This window comes from Dreissena polymorpha, chromosome 2, assembly GCF_020536995.1.
Source record: "Dreissena polymorpha isolate Duluth1 chromosome 2, UMN_Dpol_1.0, whole genome shotgun sequence".
NCBI lineage: Eukaryota > Metazoa > Mollusca > Bivalvia > Myida > Dreissenidae > Dreissena > Dreissena polymorpha.
This window is the reverse complement of record NC_068356.1, coordinates 80,576,871-80,601,248: the sequence shown is the minus strand read 5'-3', so window position 1 is coordinate 80,601,248 and position 24,378 is coordinate 80,576,871. Positions and strand designations below refer to the sequence as shown.

At 35.8% G+C, this 24,378-nt stretch overlaps 1 protein-coding gene across 4 annotated transcripts; it reads right to left on the bottom strand.

Moving 5' to 3' along the window:
* Window positions 1-1,425: 1,425 nt before the first annotated feature.
* On the bottom strand, window positions 1,426-16,531 carry LOC127867762 (retinoic acid receptor RXR-alpha-B-like). 4 transcript variants are annotated; one of them, XR_008043650.1, is made up of 10 exons: window positions 16,340-16,360; window positions 12,965-13,066; window positions 12,129-12,311; window positions 10,845-11,055; window positions 10,106-10,282; window positions 8,746-8,841; window positions 6,532-6,616; window positions 5,773-5,960; window positions 2,604-4,710; window positions 1,426-2,313 (listed from the first exon to the last, which is right to left on the bottom strand). XR_008043650.1 is itself a non-coding variant. In XM_052409141.1 (9 exons), the coding sequence occupies exons 2-9, from the start codon at window positions 13,049-13,051 to the stop codon at window positions 4,475-4,477; spliced, it is 1,263 nt and encodes a 420-aa protein (XP_052265101.1). In that variant the 5' UTR covers window positions 13,052-13,066; window positions 16,407-16,531; the 3' UTR covers window positions 1,426-4,474. The 4 variants fall into 4 exon arrangements, 2 of the variants coding, with proteins under 2 accessions (XP_052265101.1, XP_052265099.1); XR_008043649.1 differs by having other exon boundaries at window positions 1,426-2,653; window positions 2,798-4,710; XM_052409141.1 differs by lacking the exon at window positions 16,340-16,360 and adding an exon at window positions 16,407-16,531 and having other exon boundaries at window positions 1,426-4,710.
* Between the last annotated feature and the right edge of the window lie 7,847 nt (window positions 16,532-24,378).

Sequence of the window (24,378 nt, the reverse complement as noted above, 5' to 3'; positions counted from 1 at the left end):
ACAAAACTCTCAAAACTGTCCAATTGTTAAACAAAATAACAAGACTCGATTTTTGTTAAATTATATATGCGTATATAAGTGTGCCGAGTGCCTATGCTTAAACGTAAATATTTGTTTTCCTTTCCGAAAATTTAGATGCATTTTTTTAATTCAAGTGTCCAAAAATTTAGAGACAACACATACAGCCTTACAGGTGTTGGAAAATATAGAGCCACTCTAAAATAGTACATTGATGATCGGGTACGGGTATGCAATGTGTAGCGTATAGCGTCAACTGTATCATCTCCATCGGTGGAAGACCCATCTCCAACTTGAGATTCGCTAATGACATCGACCTCGTGGGTGGCACCAGCAGTGAACTTAAAAATTTAACCAACAGACTATGAAAGATCAGGAGAATACGGGATGGGGGGAAGCTAGAAGTTACAGGTACTTGGGCGCAAAATTGTTCATGGATGGCACCAATACCGCTCGGCCTGAATAAGAATTTTGCAGCGATCGCCAGACGGAGCAGGTTTTGGACAAGCAGTTCCACCAGCTTCCCCACCAAGGGCTCTACAAGTCCCTCGTAGTCTCCATCCTACTCTATGGCTGCGAGACCCAGACGCTTCACGCCTACACAGAACTGCAACACTTGTTGGTCAAAAAAGCCCCTACTGATGACCATCAAGCGACAAAAGCTGGCTTGGTTTTGACACGTCACCAGGCACGACTCTCTTTGAACGACTGTTCTCCAGGACAAGCAAGAGGGAGGTCGACGTCGTCAGAAGAAAAACTGGATGGACAATGTGAAAGAGTGTCTATCCCTTCATATGGATGAATTACTCTCAGAAGCACATAACAGACCTGACTGAGGACGATTTTTGGAGTCATTAATTATGGACAAAACCCCGTATGTCTGAAAATGTATTCACAACAATAACTAGTTTGGCTAAAAACGGAAATGTATATTGTCCGAAAACTTATAGTAGGCCTTTTTTATTATAGTATCACCCCTATTGAAAGGACCAGCCAGTTTTTGCTTATGAGACACTTTTTGCATGTATACCATGTACCTCCCAACTCCTATCACTATGCCAGGCGCCAGGGGGATAGAAGTTGGTAACCATTCATGTTTGACGCTCGAGGCTCACGAGCCGGCCATATCGAAACGAGTCCCATGACAAACATCCATCTTTCGACAAACGCTCCCCATGGGGCTCGAACCTTCGACCTCCCGATCCCGAGGCGGACGCCTTATCCACTAGGCCACGGCGACCGGTAACTACGGTAGTCTATGCATCTTGATTGCAGTTGGTTAATAAACCAAGCTTACTGTTCTTTGTGCCCTACTTTCACATCTATAATACTATGTAAATGTCAGTGATCAATGTACGGTAATCTAAACATCTAGCATCTAGAGATAAAAAAATATAACAATTTATGTTGGACATTTTCAAAACATTTATTGTAAATGAATACTTCTCATAACAAATTACATCAACAATTTCATGATTGTAACTCCTCAAATGAGCAAAGACTGAAATTCATGAACGATTTTGATTGCTTTAAAATCACTTAACACCAAAATCTCTGTTATACAAGCACACATGAGCCCAGTTGATGCTGGATAGCCCATTTATAAGACAAGATCTATGATATGTTGGATGAAATTGATTTTAAGAGAATGGCCATATAAAACCAGATGCCATGAGAAAATTATTTTAAAGCTTTGTTAACAAACCATTACATATAAAAATCTACACTGAAAATTATATAAAGAACTCTCTTAGCACCAACTGAAAAAAGTTATTGCGATATTTATCATTATTGATGTTTTAAGTTGATTAATAAAACATGACTCAAAGTACTTCCATGAAATTTCTAGAATCTTTAAATGTGTAAACATAATTAATATCCTATACTATTGTAATAATATCAACCACATGCAACAAGTACCTTAACAAGGGTACACTGACTTTGACCTAGTTTAAAGCCCATTAGCATTGACCAATGTTAACATGGTGTCAAAGAGAATCTTCAAAGGTCTTAAACGCATGAAATTAAAATTATAACAGTTTAAAAAAAGGGCTGTTTGTAAAACATGCATGCCTCCTATATGGGCTGTCAGTTGTAGTGGCAGCCATTGTATGAATACATTTTTTGTCACTGTGACCTTGACCTTTGACCTAGTGACCTGAAAATCAATACGGGTCATCTGCAAGTCATGATCAATGTATCTATGAAGTTTCATGATCCTAGGCCTAATTATACTTGAGTTATCATCAGGAAACCATTTTACTATTTCCAGTCACTGTGACCTTGACCTTTGACCTAGTGACCTGACAATCAATAGGGGTCATCTGCCAGTCATGATCTATGTTCCTATGAAGTTTCATGATCCTAGGCGTAAGCATTCTTGAGATATCATCTGGAAACCATTTTACTGTTTCTAGTCACTGTGACCTTGACCTTCGACCTAGTGACCTGAAAATCAATAAGGGTCATTTGCTAGTCATGATCAATGTATCTATGAAGTTTCATGATCCTAGGCGTAAGCATTCTTGAGTTATCATCCGGAAACCAATTTACTATTTTGAGTCACTGTGACCTTGACCTTTGACTAAGTGACCTGACATCGATAGGAGTCATCTGCCAGTGATGATAAATGTACCTATGAAGTTTCATGATCCTAGGCCTAAGCATTCTTTAGTTATCATCCGGAAACCATTTTACTGTTTAGAGTCACTGTGACCTTGACCTTTGACCTTGTGACCTGAAAATCAATAGGGTCATCTGCCAGTCATGATCAATATACCTATGAAGTTTCATGATCCTAGGCCTAAGCCTTCTTGAGTTATCATCCAGAAACCATCTGATGGATGGACCGACCGACCGATTCACCGACAGACATGTGTAAATTAATATACTCCCTCTTCTTCGAAGGGGGGCATAATAAACATAAACAAGAACAGTCATTGAAGATGACTTATTCCCAGTAATGGCTCATTCAAGAAGATGAAAACGTTATATTTAAGTAAATTAATTGCAAAATTGGGTCTTTCCTTACTTCACATTGACCACACTAAACGACAAATAGCTCTTAGTTGATTCATTGTGCAATGAGTACAAACCAAAGCAATATGCCAACCCCCACATTTGGGTGAGAAGTATAGCTCGGACTTTTTGGCTCAAAAGGGGTATACTTTAAGATAGGATGATAAAAATCACAAATGGAGAACTTTGTATCATAAGGATTATAGCATGAATGTTTTAATGTTGTACTCTGAGAAATGTAGGAGAAATCATCTGCGCAGGGCTATAACAAATCAATGTATACATGATATCTGAACACTACATTAAAAAATACCATCAATTAATTACATGATTTTAAAAAATGTTAATAAATTCAGACTAATACAAATACGCCATTATGAAAGTAAACATGAAAATTAAATAAAAAACATTTTATCAGATACCAAAACCCAACATAATTCTGAATAAATCACATGAATAATGGGCACTTTCATTAAGGTGATTTTGGTAAGGTGATTTTGTTAATGTGTACAGTCATGTCTTTCAATGTTTAATGAATATTTAACCCATGTATAGTTTGATTTAAGATTTAAAGTTTCACAAATAACATTTCATCTATGAACACAATTGTTAACATCTTTTGTGCATTCTACAAACAATATCAAAAGGAAAACGAAGACAGTAGTGCCCCTTAAAATTGAAAGCGATGAATATATTTTGATATACTTTTTATTATGAACAATGAACATAATAACTAATGAAATAATGCACTGCATTATAATAACGGAGAATACCTAATAAAAGGGATGAAGTTTAAGAACATGAAAACAATTCTAGACCATATTTAAGACAATATGATGGGTAAATTCAAAGAACAAGGTCTTTGAGGGAGAATGAGCACATGATTCAATTAACATGGACATAAATATCACCGATGAAAGGAATTTAGAAAACAACCATGCATATACCCATGTATTGTTTCATTAACAAAATACTGTAATGCTCTAAGAAGTTACAATGGTACATCAAAAAAACACATTTTTACATGAAAACGAAATTCATCACAATATAGAAAACATTTTTATTATCAAAACAGTATAGGTCCTTTAAAACACATATAGATTTTTTAAACACATACAGTGTTTTATACTTACAGAGCTTCTCAAACACATATAGCGTTTTTCAATCACATTAAAAATACCCATCATTCTCACTTTTAAAAATAACCATAATTTACCAAATTTAAATGTACTTTATCAACTGACACAGCAAGGCCACTTTGCTTGGTTCAGGTAGAACTGTCTTCTTTAAAGTTGTTTAAGATTGTGAAAAAATATTTACCTCATAAGTCTTGATGGTTTTTAATTTTTTGCAAGTTACAAAACACTCTTAAATCTTTGTTCATGACACCAACATTCCATGTAAGGCTGCTTATCACACCTAAGCAAGTCTCCAACACTTAACACATCATCTCCTGAACAAGTTCATTCAGGGGCAGCAATCCTTCAATGGTAAGGGAGAGAAACCTTTCGGCAGCCTTGGCACTCAGGGTCCTCAGGGTGGGGAGCCGTAGAAGTAGTTTTCCAAAGCGTCCTTTGTCCAGCAGATAACGCGACTGGACATACCGTCGAAGAACATCCAGGAATTTTGTCTGTATCTTAATCACTTTTTGCTTGTCTGACAGACCGATGGCATCTGCAAATACCAGAGGAAAATTTTGTAGCCATTCAAGAGATAAGACTTAACTTGTCTTTTAGGGACCTTAAATTGTCTAGGCAAGGTCATGGCAGGTCATGTTTTAATAAGATTTACCGGTACTAAGATTTGACCTGATGACCTAGTTTTTGGACCCACTTTACCCAGATTCCAAACTTGGCCCAGATATTGTAAAGATAATCGTGCTGACCAAGTTCCATCAAACTAATATGTACCATAAATTTTGTCAAAGATACTGATGCTTTCACAACACATGTTTGGACGCAGACATATACACTATAATATTATCTTCTTCAATAGACAAAAAGACAAAAGGCCATTTTCAGCGAAAACTTGTCACTATTCCCGTTTTAGCAATCATCTACACATTAAGGCCATTTAACTGTGCAACTTTAGCGAGATTCAAACAGTAGTCAAAGAGCAATTAAAAACACAAATTTATTTATTTTACAGTGGAAAAATAGACAAAGGACCATACTTCTGCCAAAACGCGTCTCAGCTAAAACTCCTTTGTTTAAGAAATTAAGAAATAAAGGTCATTCAACTGTACAAGTTAAAGAGAGATCCACTGAGTATTAAAAGAGAATTTCAAAACACAAGCTTCAGACAAATATATTATATATATATATATATATATATATATATATATATATATATATATATATATATATATATATATATATATATATATATAATACAAGAACATGTATTAAGAGAAAACATACAACGGGCAATAATTCGGCCAAAAATCTACACATTAAAGTATTTCAACTATGGAAGTTTGAGTAGGTAAAGAAGTGTCTTAAACATCAGCTTCAGGACAAACGTATGTACATATGAATGCATGGACAGAAGGACAAGTGCAATTTTTTAATGTCTATCACTTTGTGGGGACATAAACACGCAGCCTCAAGACGGTTTACAAGCTAAAAGTTGATGATGAACACTTCAGGTTGAAGCATATCAGATGCTGGGTATAGGGTGAGAAAAACATCTCACCTTGACTACTTCGTGCTCACCCTATATCACCCCAAAGCTTACCTGGGTATGTGAGTACAATGGCACCCATCATTGCAAACTCCACCTTGTCTACATTGAGGTCCTTCAGTCTGCTGGAGAACTCTAGAGTGGCCTGCACTAGCTCATGGCCCCATCCCATGTTCTCACTCACTGACTTGTGCAGAATCACGCCCTCCGCAAAGTACAGGGAGTCATGGTATGGCAAAGACCTAAGGAACCAAAACCATCATAAAAATGTTAAGGGTTGCACTTTTAATATATATTGCAAATAAATTGTTTGAACAGACTGATGCACATACAGGGAACCACCATAATGACTGCTTTATCATGCTGAATGCAAAACGGGCTTGATTTGCTTTTATTTGACCCTACATAAAGCTGACAATTATCATTTCTATCAAGAAATGCATATAATAACGAATAGTTTGATGATAATAACTGGTAATGTATCAAATGTTTCGGCAAAGACAGTCAGCAACTTGTTTGTAAATAATATTTTGTAATGTATTGCAAGTTGCCATATTCTCATGAACCCATTATTACAAAACACTCTCTACCTCTAGTTGTGACCAGGTTCATTCCCAGTGATTGCGTAAGACCCAATCAGAACCTACCTCCTCTTGTGACCAAGTTCAAGTCATGTGACTACATTAGACCCAATCAGAACCTACCTCCTCTTGTGACCAAGTTCATGTCATGTGACTACATTAGACCCAATCAGCACATACCTCCTCTTGTGACCAAGTTCATGCCCTGTGATAAACCCCACTCAGCACATACCTGAATGACATTCTGAAGACACTGAGCTCCATGAATGAAGACTTCAGCAACGACATCTGGTCATCCATGGCTAACATGCGGAAATCTGAATAAAACCAATATGTGGAAACAATCTGATGTGGCTGTGATCAAATGTTACAAGGCCCCCACAGGGCCATTAAAAATGTTGTGGATTCTTTAAATACAATTTTGATGGAAAAAAACATGTCATTTAATCACAGATTACCATGTATTGTTTTATTTGACAACATATAACATCAGCAACACTATCACTTTGAAGCATCCATAAATTGAACAGAAAATGGGAATTATGACATTTAACAGATTTGTAATAATGTTAAACATTAAGAAAATATGTTTGAATCAGGTCAAAGGTATTTTTGGCAGGGCCAATGTGATGGGTAGGTGGAGGTGGGTTGGATAAACATTTTAATTCGGGCCCACGTAAACAAGCTTCTAAGCAATTGAAGCAAAATCACACCTAAACAAATTGGAATAAATGTTGTAGCTTACTGGTCACAAATAGATTTTTAAAAACAGCAACATACTACTGAATACATGTCATAAATCACAACAGAAACATACTTCTGAATACATGTCATAAATCACAACAGAAACATACTACTGAATACATGTCATAAATCACGACAGAAACATACTACTGAATACATGTCATAAATCACAACAGAAACATACTACTGAATACATGTCATAAATCACAACAGAAACATACTACTGAATACATGTCATAAATCACAACAGAAACATTAATATAAGCTTATTTTGAACATTACTCAGCAAATACAGATAATACACTGAGAGACTTTAAAAACGCTCCAGTTGTAAAAGTAACGAAATGGTAAACTATACATTCTTCTATTTGTATGATATTTGGCAATAATGAGCTATGGTATGTTACATTGTACAAGCAACTTCCGAAATTTTTACCAAAAAATTATAACAATTAAAGGAAATATCTCAAATCTAGGGGTTATACCCTTAACATTGAAATTCGCAATTAAAAACAAATTAATAATGCGTGTAACCTCCATTATAAGCAATGCAGGCAGTACATCTACGTCTTATTGACAACACAATGTTTATAATTTGTTGTTGGGGAATGTTATTCCAATCGCGTATTAAAGCTTAACGTAACTGGTTGAGATTTCTAGGGGCTGGACGATGGACTCTCAAGCCTCTTCCTAACTCTTCCCAGACATGCTCAATGGGAGACATGTCAGGCGATAGCGATGACCAATTTAACGCAGCAATTCCATTCGTGGCAAGGAAAGCGCTTGTAAGTCGAGCCGATTGTGCATGTGCATTGTCTTGTTGGAATAATCCTCCTCTGAGATTACGCAGCATAAATGGAGAAACAACAGGAGTTAATACGGTGTCTATGTATCGCCTAGCGTTGACATAGCCCTGTAGAGTCGTTGATATAATGGTGAAGCACGTGCAAAATACGTGTACAGTGAATAGCGTATGTGTAGCCAGTTGTTTGGGACGTTCATATTCCTTGTGGATTTTAGTGCAAATAAATTGTTTTACTTGTAAATAACATATAATTTATAATTAAAAAATCTAACTTATTTTTTAATCGTGACCAAATGTTTTATAAAGTGGAGCGTTTTTAAAGTCCCTCAATTTTTGTAAAAATGCGACTTTCAATGTTAAGGGTGTAAACACTAGATTTGTTATATTTCCTTTAATTGTTATAATTATTCAATAAAAAAATCGGAAGTTGCTTGTAACTTACCTTTGCTCATTATTGCCAAATATCATACAAATAGAAGAATGTATACTTTACCTTTCCGTTACTTTTACAACTGGAGCGTTTTTAAAGTCTCTCAGTGTACTAGGTCAATGTTGAAAGGGATAATTTAAATTATGCACGGTATAGCAAATCTGAACTGCAAGCTCCAAAGAGAAAATAAACGTAAATATAAACGAATTGCCAATACAAGTTTTTATTAAAATAATAACAAAGTCTACAGGATTGTATTATTATCTTCCATCAAAGTAACAATTTTAAATAATAAAACAATCAGATTTTTTCAGGAACTTTAATATCGTCATCAATTTCATCATATGGAGACCCCCTAGACTTTGCTCAATAACTTGCTAGATATAAACACGTTACATTTGATATTTCATTTGACAGCTCTAGATAAATTGTACACAGTTTCACTTACTGCTCATGATTCAACTCACCAGGTACTTTCTTAGCCCACTCTATGATATATCTCAGCTCCAGATAGCCATACTCCATCAACTCTTGAATGGAAACTTCTTTTCCCATGTTTGCCTCTTTAAAAATACAAACAAATAATGTTTTAACATTGAGCTGAGCAAATGGTTACAATATTAGTAATTTACCACATAAAAAGCTACCGAGTTCAATAAATGTATATGCCCCCAGTGAAAGCCTTTTCAGTATTGATTCATAAGCAAATTTGAAGTCCAAAAGTATGATGTAAATACAAGGTTTAAAATTGGCAAAGGTGATGTGTTGAGAGTGTTCATAGATAGTATCCATGCAACTAGCAAAGCTTTGTAGGAAGCAGTATTGATGTTATGCTTCACATAGACATCCAAAATAAGGCAAATGTCAAAGATCAAAAGAGATACGATAATGTTGGTGTATTGATAAGTGCTCATAGACATTTATATCCATACAAGTAACAAACCTTTGAGGAGGCATTGTTGATGTTGCATAACATGTGATTTTGTGTTAACCAAGAATTAGGAATTCTGAAATAGTATAAGTCCGAAAGTAGAGTTTAAGTCCAAAATGATTTCAATGTCAAGGGTCAAAATGAGGTAATGTGAGGTTCGAGTTATTAGAGTTTTCATATATAACAACCATGAAGAATAGTAGAAAGCATTATTAAATTAAAACGAAATGTGTAATTTTGTTTCACTGAACTATGTAAAGCCATATAAGGAAAACTGCCCTGCAACCTGACATCCATGTTTTTCAATGGACAAGAGCCATTTTCTTACTCAGTCAATATAAAATTGGAACACATTTTCTAACCAAGTTTAAAGAAGAAAATAAATTTTACTTATACAGTGTTAACAAGGTTCCACTATAGCCGTATAAGAAAATCACCCACCCACTAGCATCACATTTTTCAGTAGACAAGAACCAAAGAAACCTAATTCATCCGAGATATCATTACAACCAATGTCCTGAGCATGTTTCATTAAGATTGTAAAGGAAAGACTTCTGAATTATTCACAAGCTTTTTCTTCAATTTGAGGTAGTAACCAAGTTTTTAAACCAAGGAAAAAACAACAAATTGGAATTCGGTTAAAAAACCATTGGGACAAATGTTCTGATGAAGATTACGCAATACATGTGGCCTCTAGATTGTTCTCAGGGTAAATTTTCACAGCCCTAGGCCTACATGATATATGACGCAAAATTCCACAACGGACAAAAGACGATTACAAACGTTCACCCATGTGCATATTGTCCTCAGGTGAACTTAAAAACATTTTGAAAGATTAATACAAATAGTCCATTTTGTTGGCAGCAAAGCAGAAAATTCCCCAGATCCAATCTCACCATCTCTCTTTGGTACCCGTTCCGGGTCAGAGGACACTATGATCTCAATGATCTCCTCATGTTCCGGCTCCAGGCCTCTCCCAGACTGGCCGGTCACAGACAATGGAGAGACTGTCTCCTCTATACGGGGCTTCTTGGTGCGATGTTTGCCACCCGGTGATCTGTCCTCTCTCACGGCTAAGAGGTAACGGTAATAAATTATTAACTTACAAGTCTTACTGTGCATATTTATGTAGCCTAAGCAAATAATAAAGACAACTATTCTGAGGAAACTTGAATACAGAGACTAGGAAAGATGCCATCAATAAAGACAGGGATAAAATTATATCAATATAGACAGGGAAAAATGCCATGAATATTGACAAGGAAACAAATCCTGCTGAAAGGTAAAAGGGTATCTATTTGATTAAAAGAAATTACTACTACCCTGCAAAACTTGTACAAGACACACACAAACTGGCATAATTTTACAATGGAATAACAAAACAAAACTAAAACTTAATTTTAAAGTGGGTAGTTTTCTGATTTTTATTTAACCCCTCAAATGAATGAATTGCCCATACATATCTAATAACTACATGTATAACTGCATTCTTTTCAGATATTAGAAAAATGAAAGAAATCACAGGTGATGATAGAAGTAAAATTCGACACTTGCTACAATTGCAACCTAAGAATTACCAAATTACCCATTAGAAGGGAAACATGGTCTTAACAAACATACATTATGTTCTCTTACCTTCTCTTTTCATTCCATACTGTAGACATTTCTGGTACCGGCAGTACTGACAATTGTTCCTGGTACTTTTGTTGACGACGCAGATTCCATTTCCCTTACATGTGTAGACCAGATTTTTTTGTACCGTTCTTTTGAAGAAGCCCTTGCACCCTTCGCAGCTCAACACTGAGTAGTGGAACCCAGTACCTCTGTCCCCGCATATGACACACATCTGAAGGGGAAAATATGTGGTGGTGATCATTTGACCCCCTTTCTGGGAACACTGGGCTTTATGCATGTGACCAAGGGGTCATCCCAGATGTGTCTGTACAGGCTTATCAGGGACAACACTATCCACTTTCATTCTTTAAATCCAATTAACTGATACTTTGAATTACAGCTGAATACTTCCAACTAGAGCCAAAAATATTCAACTTAGAAAAGTGGGCAATTCTGAATATCTCTTCAGTATAATCAGTTGTGATAGCCAAACATTGAAGAAATGTAATGATATTCTGATCTTTTGTAGATTACTACTGTACCATATGAAGTGCAGAAATATAAATGTAATATTTAAATAATTTTATTTACCATTGGTGGGATCTTGCATAACAATAAGAGAATATTGGCAGTCATTTCTTATTTAATACTAATAAAACATGAGGCCCTGGGCCCTAAGGCGCTCACCTGAGACCCTAAGGAACTAAACTATTCTAACAAGGTGGAGTAATGATAGTACTTTACAAAAAAATATATATTTAATTTTTTGGCCCATTTTCAGTTTTGAACACAACTGAGATATAATTGGAACAAAGGTTCTGACCATGGTTTATGAAGACTTGACAAATAAAGTGACTCCAAGAGTATAAAGATGCTTTTTGATATTTGACCTAGTGACCTATTTTTTTAGCTCACATGACCAAGTTTCACGTCAGCCAAGCTTTCATTGGGACAAATGGTTCGACAAAGTTAAATGAAGATTGGCCAATAAATCTGGCCATTTGAGCGTGAACAAGGTTTCAATAAACAAGGGAAACAAAATGCAGTTGCAAAGACCCAACCACTCACAGACAAAAGTTGCGATAACTATATGCATTATACTTTACAATGTAAACTACAGATTCAATTTTTTTTTGCAAGGCTTCAACAAACAATTAAACATGTATTAAAGTTAATCTTTAGGAGGTTGCAACAAGATCAGTATCCATATCTGTGTAAAAGTCAATTTCTTATGATTTTTTTAGCAAGACTGAAGACAGACCATGAAAGTTATTGTTCAAGAGGCACCAAAATCAGTGTCCATACCTGATGGTAACTGCCGCCATCATGGAGCGAGTCCTCGGATGTGACGCTGCAAGGCTCTGATGACACGATCTCCTCGTTTGAGGTCTCGTAGATCACCTGTATGCCATTTTCTGTCTGCACCTGTATCAGCTTGGGCTTCATGCTCTGTATCATGCTCGTATCATCCGGACTCATGCTTATGCCCTTAAGGAAACCATGAAAACGTGTTATTAAGTGGGCTTTGTTCTGGGAAAACTGGTCTTACTGCATGTGCATTAAGTAACGTCCCAGATTAGCCTGTGCAGGCTGCACAGGCAGATATTTAATGAAAATAAAGTCTATGCTGTAAGTGTTGTCCAAGAGTAATATACTGTATAGGCTAATCAGGAATGACACTTAAAACACACGTTTTCCCAGAACAATTAAAAATAAAATTATTGACAAGAAACCACCTGTTGGCTAATTTTATATTTTTAGCAATGGTTGACCAGACTGGCCCACACTAAGTCTTTATGTAAGCTACCTACAAACAATTTCGGGTCAATATCTACATCCAAACTCTACAAGTTACACCTTATTAAATATAATATTTAAAACACTTTTGTGGTCATTTAATGATTTTTTAAGAATTGTTAGCAAAAACACAATAACACTCATTTCTCAATTTAGGTCAAAACGCTGCAATTTTTCCCAATCCAAAGGGACCCAGCCCAATTCTCAAAAAGGTGGGAAAAAACACTGGTTGGGTTTGAAATAAGATCTCCCATCAAACATTAAGTTTCCAAAGTCCACTCGGTCAGCCAGCACTAACCTCCTACCACCACAGGGATGATAGTTCCATTCCCTAATATAAGTACCTGGTAGTGGCTGACTGGATTGTGGTCAGAGCCTCTGTCTGTTGGAGACAAGCTCTCGTCATCATCCATGTTTGGATATGAGGACATCTGTAGGCGAGTTACCTATAATGTGGTATTGCTACTAAGTCTAAGCAACAGTTACAACTAAAGGCAGTTTTTTTTATCTGATTTTGGGGAAAGGGCCTGACCTTTTTTAAGGGGAAAAAATCGTGCGAAACGCCGGATTTGGGGGGAAAATAAAGAAAGTCTTCAATAATCAATTTAACATATTTTACTGTTTTTAAAACAAATTCAAGGCAACAGATAATTTAATCAAGAAATATATTTATATTTTCTACACTGGATCAGGATAACTTATAAAATTAAAGGTCTAAAAGATTTTATTTTTTTTAGATATCATTGTTTTGGAGAAAATCACTGTAGGAGGGGAAAATTCGTATAGGGGGATAGGGTTGATATTCGACGCATCTCAAAGAAGGAAAAAACCCTCACTGGTTTCCTGAAAAACAAAAGGTGCATCAGATTTATTTTTTTTAGAGGTCACAGTGACCTTGACCTTTGACCTAGTGACCCAAAAATGGGTGTGGCATGTAGAACTCATCAAGGTGCATCTACATATGAAGTTTCAAAGTTGTAGGTGGAAGCACTTTGATGTTGGAGGAAAATGTCAAGGTTTTAGCACGGCGGACGCCAGACGACGAGCTAGCTATGACAATACCTCGGGTTTTCTCCCAAAACAGCCGAGCTAAAAATTAAATACTCAGCAAATCTAGTTTTTCCGGTAGCCTTAGTCTGAAAATTGAGAACCATCAGCCTTGCAACACATTCCTATTTAATTGTGAGAGCATGTATTTAAAGGGCTGTGTCAAATACAGGAGCCGTGTAAAAGGGGCATTTTTTTATAGTTATAAGACCATTTAATTCAGTCTAATGATTTTTTTAACTTCATAATCATAAAATGACTTATTTATGAATATAACTGCTGAATATTGAGAGTATAAAATATCAAAAACAATAATTGTTCATTAATGTTCCAAATGTTTGGTCCATTTATCTACATAGTTGGACTGTCCGTGTTAACAGTCTATTTATATTTTGAACATCCAGCAAAATGTGGAACACAATAAGGAGATTAAATGACTAAAATTAAGAGGCATTTGAAAACAACAAAGGACATTTCTAGAGCTAATTTTAACAGATTTAATACAGTTGTATACATGCGCATGTTTGTTGCGTATCTGAAAGGACTATGTGCTGCATAAATAGCTCTCCGATCCAGAGATGCCTTCTTGGTTTATCATAAAGATCAGAAAGCTACAGATCACATCCTCGAGTAGCCTAACATCGTGGTACATGTGTAAAAACGAAAGTCGGCCTTGCGCGACGTAAACTGTCAAGAGATCTTGGCGGTTCAACACTTAAATGTAACATCGGTTATCAGTCAATGTTACTACGGTAGATAAAACAAAAAACATGCAGCAAAATATTACATAATTTACCTTTTTAATTGCATACCCATTGCTCAGCGTCTCGGTCCCTGTGTATCCTAAGTTCGTGGTAAACCTTCCAGGTTAAAATTGATCAACTTCCGGTTTCAAAATGTTTTTTTTTTTGCATAAGGCCAATCAAAACAATTGTTTACTGTAACTAATTAACTTTCATATAGCTGAGAATTTTTTTTATTTGGGAATAACAAGTTCTAACTTTTGAACACTGAAAATAACAAAAACACTATCTACGTATGCCCCATTAAAACAGAACTTATTCCTCGGAACCAGGGGAGCACTGGATGCAGTAAAAGGGATCCCCAATCCTTACATAATATAATAAGTTGCGTTTACTTAAAGTTACATTACTACTCAAAATCAACGAAATTTCGTACAATATTTTGTAAAATAAAGCTAAACAATTAAAAATCATTGTTCGTTATGGCCATTGTCGAAATTTCAACGCCAGATATGGTATGGTAGACTAGATGTTTGTGGATACAAAATGCTTGTTTTTATTATGGTTTTAACATGGTACCATTTTAGTGTTCATGTGTCGTATCAATAGATATAATCGCAGGAAATTAAAATGGAATTTATTGTGGTCACAAATAAATAAAATTGAGCATTTTGTATCTACAAAAATCTATGTAATCATACCACATCTAGCTTTGAAATTGTGGCTATTGCTATAAGGAACACTGATTGTTAAGGTGTTAACTTTATTTTACGAAATACTTTATGAAATTTTCGTTGATCTTGAGCGTTATAGAGACTTTAACCCATTTAACTCAGTGCTATTTTATTGCAGACCATTGATAAAATGTAGAAAACAGCTAAAATATCAAGTCACTTTAACCGAAAGATAAAAATTGCTTGGCCTAAAATTTAAATATTCATTTGCATACGCGGCCCTGGAAAGGTCGCGTCATCTGCTCTGTAAACGAAAAAAAATGGGGGCGACACTTTAGGGCGTTATATTGGTCATTTTTCACGTGCTATGAACATGGAATAGTAAAATATCATTTTTTTAGAAAGGTGGTTATACATGTATTCTTATTTACCTGTTTGAATCGCATTTTCGTTGAATTTCTTCTCTGACGCTGTGTTAACAAACCGCTGTCACTTTTTACATAAGTCGCACACGGAAAAATAAAGCACGCGACGAGAGGTCACGAGAATAATGGATACCACGATGTTAGAACTCCCACGATGTTGGGATACTCGACGAAAATGGCCATTCCAGACACAGAATCATTTGATATCAAATATAAAAAAAATGCATTTTGTTTATCTGTTTTTGCAACTCTTTCTCATACAAAAAGCCTCTGAAATGTTTTTTTTATGCAAGTGTGTAATACTTATAGGGGTTACTTATTACTTAAAAAACAGTATTGCAAATTCGCATTGATTTTAAGTCAACATGATTGTTCAGACTCAGCACTAAAATGATCTCGTATTTTCGTTCGTGTGATGAAGCACATTTTATTCTCAGAGAAGAAAAAGCTGACACTGAATGAGTATGAAATATTCATGTGCTGTAGATCAGTAGAGATAAGTTAGATTTTACAATTTCTTCACTATCCCTTACTCTCATTATATCTAGTACTGGTCGTCCTCATAGTATCGTGCCTTTAACGAAAATCTTTCAAGAAGTGCTGGAAAGTTAATGTTGTTTTTTTTCAATTTTTAGAAATTGTAATTTATTTGATAGTTATATTCTATTACGACGATCATTCTCCAGATTTCTGGTGCTCTAACATGCTACTGAAAAAATAATAGCAAACTGACTTTAACTGTGCACATGTGATAGTTGATTGCACTGCGCAGTGTAAAAGAAAGAAGTCGACACTAACTAAAAGCAATACAAAAAGCTAAAATACATTACCATGATGTTTAAAGTAAGCTAAGAACACAGAATATTAATAAATTTATATAGCAAAATATTTGTTTACCTTCTGAAAATCTAGGTCATAATATTTATCACGGGTAGAACTATTCCTCCGTAAAAGCAACCCTACTCTGGATCGGCAGACGAATTATTGAATAAATCAGCGGAGGCTTCCGGAGCTAGTCGTTTTCTTACGATTGAAAGCAACTCACATAATGGGAGTTGATTCATCATCAAATTAAAATGAAATTATTTTTGGAAATTATGACATTTTCTCGATGCCTATACAATATGTGTTCGTACAGTTACAATGTATCAAGTACAAGTTCAATGCATTTATCTCTTTACGAAATCAAATTACTCATGCAGCTGCAAATACCCAAAAGTCTGTTATTTTATTATAATTATTATTTTGCCTCATGTGCCGATTTTTTGTTATGCCGTCTATAAATATGGGGTAAGTGAATGTTGAAATCTTTTCCGATTAAGTGTAGGGCTCCTCTCGAGCATCGACGCATTACGATTGTACAATGCAATTATAAGGCAACGAACCAAAGGGGAATGATAATACCATATAAAACTGTGCGTGTGGTCTTAAGCAGAGTGTGCCTGCCTTTGAGCTTTCAAAGGGCTCTGCTATGGAGACTGCTACCGGCAACTTATTCCAGAGTCGCATGGCCGTTGGGAAGAAGTGGTATCAATACAGGTCTGTTCGTCAGAATTTGGATCCGATACTGTCGATGCACACTCTGGAATTGGACGTAAAAGTGTCTTGTAGCATTGTGCATATACATCATTCAGGCAGTTGTTGATGCTTCGTCCCAAAAATACAATATAGTTGTTGGCTTTTTGGAGACCTCATCAACATGGATGTTCCAGAGCATTTTTTATATGTAGAATGACCCATATGTACTTCCCACGTGTGACATTTGCTAGTTGACGGCCAGTAATCTCGTGGCTCCTCTTGATTTGATTGGATTTCGGTTTTTTTCTTTGGATAAGTGAATGGTCTTAAATTTTGAGTGTTAAAATGGCTACTGTTACTCTCCCGTTCAGATATTTCGATAAGAAGTCTGTCGTATTAAAGCGAGGCGTTTGTTGGAGGCTACTCTTCATGGATATACAGTAGGAATAGCAAGGAACCTACGACATAGCCCTTGGGGACACCCGTTCTGACAGGGGTAGAATATTCCAAGGACTTCCTGGCTTCTGTTGCTAAAGAAACTTGTAATCTTATAACTTATAAGATTATATATTTATATCTTATAACAACCCAGCTTGATGGAGAGTCTCTTGTGGGTACATTGCCTAAGGTTTTGCTTAAGTCTAGTATACCGCATCAATCTGGTCACCGTAGTCCAGGCGTAGTCCAGGCTTGATGCAATGTCTTGTGTGGTAGAAAATAGCTACCTTTCGCAGGAACGTCTTTTTCTGAAGCCATGCTGACTGTCAGTGAGTTACCATGGTGCTCAATGTGTTTTATGACGTGACTGTGGTCGATGTGCTCCATGGTCTGTAAAAGACTGAAGGTATGGATATTGAACTGTTATTCACAGGAGCTGCAGATCGCCCTTCTCGAAGATCGGAATGCCCATAACGTGCTTCTAATCTTTACTCGACCTTGCGTGAATAAGGCTTGCTAGAGGTTGCCGTAGCGAAGCGGATATCGTTTCCGCGTAGCAATCGGGATGTCACCAAGACACCAAGCATTGGTTATAGTCCCAGGAAACGGGCTCAGGAGCGTTTCACTAAGCTTAAGGCTTTCTATGCAATCTAGCTAAAATAAATAGATTTAAATAAAAAAGTCTTGAAACACTAGGGTCAGTGCAGGGACAATTTCGCTGGCAATTTCCTTCAGGAATCTTGGTAGAAGTCCGCCTGGTCCTTGTACCGTATGAGGGTTTAGGTCTAGCAAATGTTTCTGATTGCTTTTGCGGCGATCTGGAAGTTTTTTTTACTGTAAGGCTTATATCTGATTCGATTGTTTTAGTGTTGGAGAGGTCTTCTTTCGCAAAGACACTGCTGAAATGTGCGTTGAGAATCTCAGCTTTGCTCTTTGGTTACTAGGATCGACACTATTCTTTTGTGGATGTGGACCCTGGACCTATCGCACCTTTTGCTGCTGATAAACGAATACAGCTTCTTTGGATATTTGTCATTGGTTACGAGGTCTCTCAATTAGGTTATGTGTGCATTTTAACATTCCTGTTGTGTGTCTTTTTGGAGCTACTTATAATTGGATATGTTCTTCATGTAATTTTTGGCCTTTCTGTATGCTTACTTTTTCGTCATTGGACGGCGTTTTACCATCTTGTTGACCCGGGTTGGTCGAATCTTCTCGATGCCATTTTGGAAGGTATTGTTTCTTCAATTATTGAGTTCTTGAATGTCTAAGTTAGGACGTTATATCAATAGACATAGTGTTTTCATGTGTAGCAGCTCTGATATCATCGACCTCAATTTTGTTCCATAGTAGTTTCTTATGAATTTGTAGGAGCTTTCAAAGGCATGTTGATACTACTTCTAGGAACGCAATGTCGTGGGCACTTTCGCCTGTGATTGGTTTGCAGCGTACGGCTTGAGATGGCTTGTTTGGTAATATTAGGTGTATCGGGGGGTAATGTGATTTTTGTGTAGGGGAACTTGATGACTTATGTAAACGCCCCTGGAATAGTACAGCATCATCTTAGCGTTCGAAATATGAACTGTCAAATGGATAACAAATCTTGAATAAAATAGTCGAAACCCAGTGATATCTGTGTGATGGAGGTTTAATTACTGACCTTATAGGGGCAGTGGTTACCCACATATTCGATTTTTAGCTCACCTGAGCGATAGCTCGAGGTGAGCTATTGTGATCACTCAGCGTCCGGCGTCCGTCCGTCTGTCTGTAAACAATTTGTAAACATCTTCTTCTACTTAACCATTGAGCCAATTTCAACTAAATTTCATGTGGAGCATCCCTAGGTCATGGGACAAAAGAATTGTTAAAAAAAAAATTTGATCGCATAACCAAGATGGCCGCCATGACCATATATGGTAAAAACCTTAAAAAATCTTCTTGTCAGAAACCTCTCATCAGATTTTCAAAAAAATTCACAGGGATGACCTTTGAAGGCTCCCCTGAAAAAGTTGTTCAAAGAAATTTGATTCGTCAAAAAACATGGCCTCAGGAGCTCGTTGAACTTTGCATGTTTATTCGTTTTTGCCTATTTTGTGAAATCTTTCGAAAATCTTCCACATTTTTTGTCCGATCCTTTCTAAATTTGCACAGTGTCTTTATATCAATGAGGACACGAACCCTACAAAAAATGAGCATTATTGGTCCATGAAGTACCGAATTACCTCCCCTTGAATTGAGAAAATGGTGTTTATGCAATGAAGTCCAAATTTTTCATCCAATTCTTTCCAAACTTGTAAGTATTTAGCATGGTTCAAACAAGGGAAACAACTACGGTTTATGCATGTTCTTTTTATTACAGATTTGCCTCCCTTTAATTCATTCAAAATCTCATTTTACAGCAGAGATTCCAAATCTGACCTGTAAATGAGCCCCCTATTTACTGGCGAGTGCTAGGTTACCTTTCCCATTTAATCATTCTTAAGTATTGGTCTTGTAATGCTGCTACTGCTTCTGCGACTGCTACGGCTACTACTACTACTACTACTACTACTACTACTACTACTTCTACTACTACTACTACTACTACTACTACTACTTCTACTACTACTTCTAGTACTACTACTACTAGTACTACTACTAACCCTACCCAACCCACCACCAGCCACCACCACACACCACCACCACCACCCTACCACCATCTCACCAACCACCACAACCAACCACCACCACCACCTACCAACCACTTCTACTATTAATAATTCTACTACTACTTCCACTACTACTACTACTTTTAGCCACTACTAACTACTACTACTACTACTACTAACTACTTAACACTACTACTACTACTACTACTACTTCTACTACTACTACTACTATTACTACTACCACTACTACTACTACTTCTACTACTACTACTTCTACTATACTACTACTACTACTACTAACTACCTACTAAAACAACTACTACTACTACTACTACTACTACTATATAACTACATACTACTACTACTACTACTATACTAATACTTACTACTACTACTACTACTACCACTACTACTACTACTACTACTACTACTACTACTACTACTACTACTACTACACCACCCACCACCACCACCACCACCGTCATTCACAGTGACAAAAAAACGTATTCACACAATGGCTGCTACTACAACTTATAGCCCATATAGGGGGGCATGCATGTTTTACAAACAGCCCTTGTTTCTATGGGATTTTAACCACAACTGTTCATGTTTATCTCCGACACATATTTTTAGGTCACCTGTCATGTAGTGACACGGTGAGCTTATGTGATCGTGTGATGTCCGGCGTCCGTTGTGCGTGCCTGCGTTTGTCCGTGCGTCCGTCCTTCAACAATTTGTTTGTGTAGACAGTAGAGGTCACAGTTTGCATCAAATCTTGATGAAATTTGGTCAAAATGTTTATCTTGATGAGATCCGGTTTGGGATTGTATTTGGGTCATCTGGGGTCAAAAACAAGGTCACTAGGTCAAATAATAGAACAACCTTCTGTAGACAATAGAGGTCACAGTTTTCATCCAATCTTTATGAAATTTGGTCAGAATGTTTATCTTGATGAAATCTGGGTTGGGATTTTATTTGGGTCATCTGGGGTCAAAAACTAGGTCACTAGGTCAAATAATAGAAAAACCTTGTGTAGACATTAGAGATCACAGTTTTCATCCAACCTTTATGAAATTTGGTCAGAATTCTTGATGAAATCTGGGTGGGATTGTATTTGGGTCATCTGGGGTAAAAATCTAGGTCAAATAAATAGAAAAACCTTGTGTTGACAATAGAGGTCACAGTTTTCATCCAATATTTATGAACTGTGGTCAGAATGTTTATCTTGATGAAATTTGGATTGGGATTGTATTTGGGTCATCTAGAGTCAGGAACTAGGTCACTAGGTCAAATCATAGAAAAACATTGTGTAGACAATAGAGGTAATAGTTTTCATCTGATCTTAATGAGTCAGGTGAGCGATTCAGGGCCATCATGGCCCTCTTGTTTGATTTCAGTATTGGAACTTGTTATGTTAATTGAAAAACGTACAAACTATTACATTGTTCCTTTAGTAAAATATTAATCGCATGTTATGCGAATAGAGTTTAGATAATTTACTAAATCGTGTTAGTTTTGTTCATATCACTCTTAAAATACATTGATATAATAATACATTTAATCAACATATATATTTCACATACTAGCTGTATGGTTATTTAATCAAATTTTGTAATAAGTTCATTACGTTATCGACAAACAAAACAAATGTTTGCTTATACAACCATTTTTTGCGATTTAAATTCAAAATTTGTTTTATAATTTAAATTATATTGCAGCTTTATAATGTAAAATAAAAACTTCTACATATCTATATGGCCATTCTCGCATTGTGAGTGATACGTTTTTCTTGTATCGTGGCAAAACACAGCTTTTCGTATTTCGAAACGTATGTGGACCTTTTGCGCCTAAGCTGCATACTGTGAAGACCCAGAGTGCGCCGCAGCACTCCTACCTAATGAACTATTTGACTCACAACAGATGTGGAATTTTGAATTATAGCTGCATTTTAAAGCTGTTTGTTTTATTGAAATATATTTTGTGTGATGTGTTGTGTGTGTGTTTTAGGGAGGACCCGTAGGTAATCCCACCAGTCCGGTATGTTTATCATCGACCAAATCACATGCTTCCGTGAAAGGGGATTGAACCCGTGGCGCCTAGGTGAAAAGCGTGTGCCAACCGCGTTAAATGGATACCATAATACTGCGTTTTATACCACGCATGTTGCCTTTCCATTAATCCATCACGATTGTACTCGTTTTACATTTAAATCTACGTTAATGATACGTTAATCGCAAATAATATTTTTAAGTTAATAACAATAACAACATTAATGAAGGATACATTTCCAAATACTAATATATATTTATCCCCAAATTATATCAAAAAGTGTCCTTTATGTTTCAGATGATGCTGAAATAAATAACATTTATTAGGAAGTCTTTCCATATTAATACACATGTATCAAAATTGTATAGACACTATTTAAGTTTGAACTTTCATTTCTTTCTTTTTTGTAACACAAACTATAACAATGATAACTTTCTATTGAATATTGAAGCTATACTGATATTAGCAAAAACACAAATGTCGATAGGCCTATCTGGCCTCAATTGACGATTTCTGTGAAGTGTAAATAAAAAAATTAATATAATCTATAACATCGTTAAAAAAGTGTTAATTATAATGTATATTATCACCTTATATTATCTGCCTTCTGTATTTTTCTTGGCACACAATAAACAATTTAAAAAACGAGAATGTTCTTCAATGCCGAACTAAATAAGTATGTTGTTTCTATTAACACCTACAAGTATTGCTAGCTAGACTAGAAATCATGACCATTTAAATGTGAACACTAATTGAACCATTGAATTTTACATAGAACATTACAACACATGACATACCTATTTCCAACAAAGCAATTCGTTAAGAACATTATTACGTCTCCGTGCTAGGGTGCTTCTAAAAATGAAAGTATCAGGAAAGCGTTTTGCAGTCCTCTATTACATGAAGCCAGTTATTGACAAGCCGTTTACAAACAATTGCCTTAAAATGACAATATTTAGGACTCGCTCAACGCTTTTACAGTTTGTAATATTAGTGTCGAAACCTGTTATCGCGAGTAAACAAACATGCAGAGTAGAACGTTTACAGTTGTAGATACATAAGTATCTGAATCTGTGTGCATTGTCAGAATAAAAATTAAAATGATAAAATAAACAATAATGATTGACAGTATTAGTTAAGCAGAACAGAACAGAACAGAACAATACTTTATTTCTCCCAGGTATACATAGATACAACATGGGGAACATATAATATACATGTTACAAAATACATATCATGTTTCCGGTTCAAGTGTGGTACATTTTGTTGTATGGGGGAAGTCATATAAACAATGTGAATCAATTTGCAGCTTTTATATATAGATGCTTTGATATTTTATAGTATTAATTCTTAATACGGTAAAGATGGAATAAGCATGTTTACAAATAGAACGTTTGTAATAATAGTAAGACATGTAGTAGTCATCACAACAACGGCGAGATAATAATAATAATAATTATAATAATAATAATAATAATATATATATATAATAATAATAATAATAATAATAATAGGAATGATAATAATAATAATAATAATAATAATAATAATAATAATAATAATAATAACAATAATAATAATAATACGAAGAAGAAGAAGAATCAACATCAATGTCATAATCATAATAATCATAATTATAATAATGGCACAATTACAAGTGACAAAAAGCATCAGGATAAGGAATGATTTTCGCGATCATTAATCAAGCACATTTTTATCAGTGTTACAGTGTAGGTTGCTCTCGAGACAATTATCAGGCGTTTAATTTTGTGTTTTCAAAGTAAACTCTTTATAAGAAAAAGCTATTTTTAACAAATATGAGTATAGATATGCTATGTATTGTATATAAGAGTAAATACATCTCGCAGTTAAACATCGTGCTATGATAATATAAGCGACAGGTGGCTACGCCGCTGCGCTATTTACATACGGGTCTTTGCGACCTCGTTTGAGACGGGTGGCAGACGTTTCTCCCCCAAGACGTTTCCTCCCCAGACGTTTCACCCCCAAAATGGGGGTGAAACGTCTGCATAATATGTAAATGTATATTTTTACTCTCCCGATGAATTGAATATACTTGAAGAAGAACTGTCCTCATATTGTAATAATAATAAATATGTATTCCTAGCTTGATATGCGAACAGTAGAGTAGGGACACTTAAAGATTTCATTCTTCCTGATCCCCACACTAATAAACTTTTTGGAATAGATGTTGA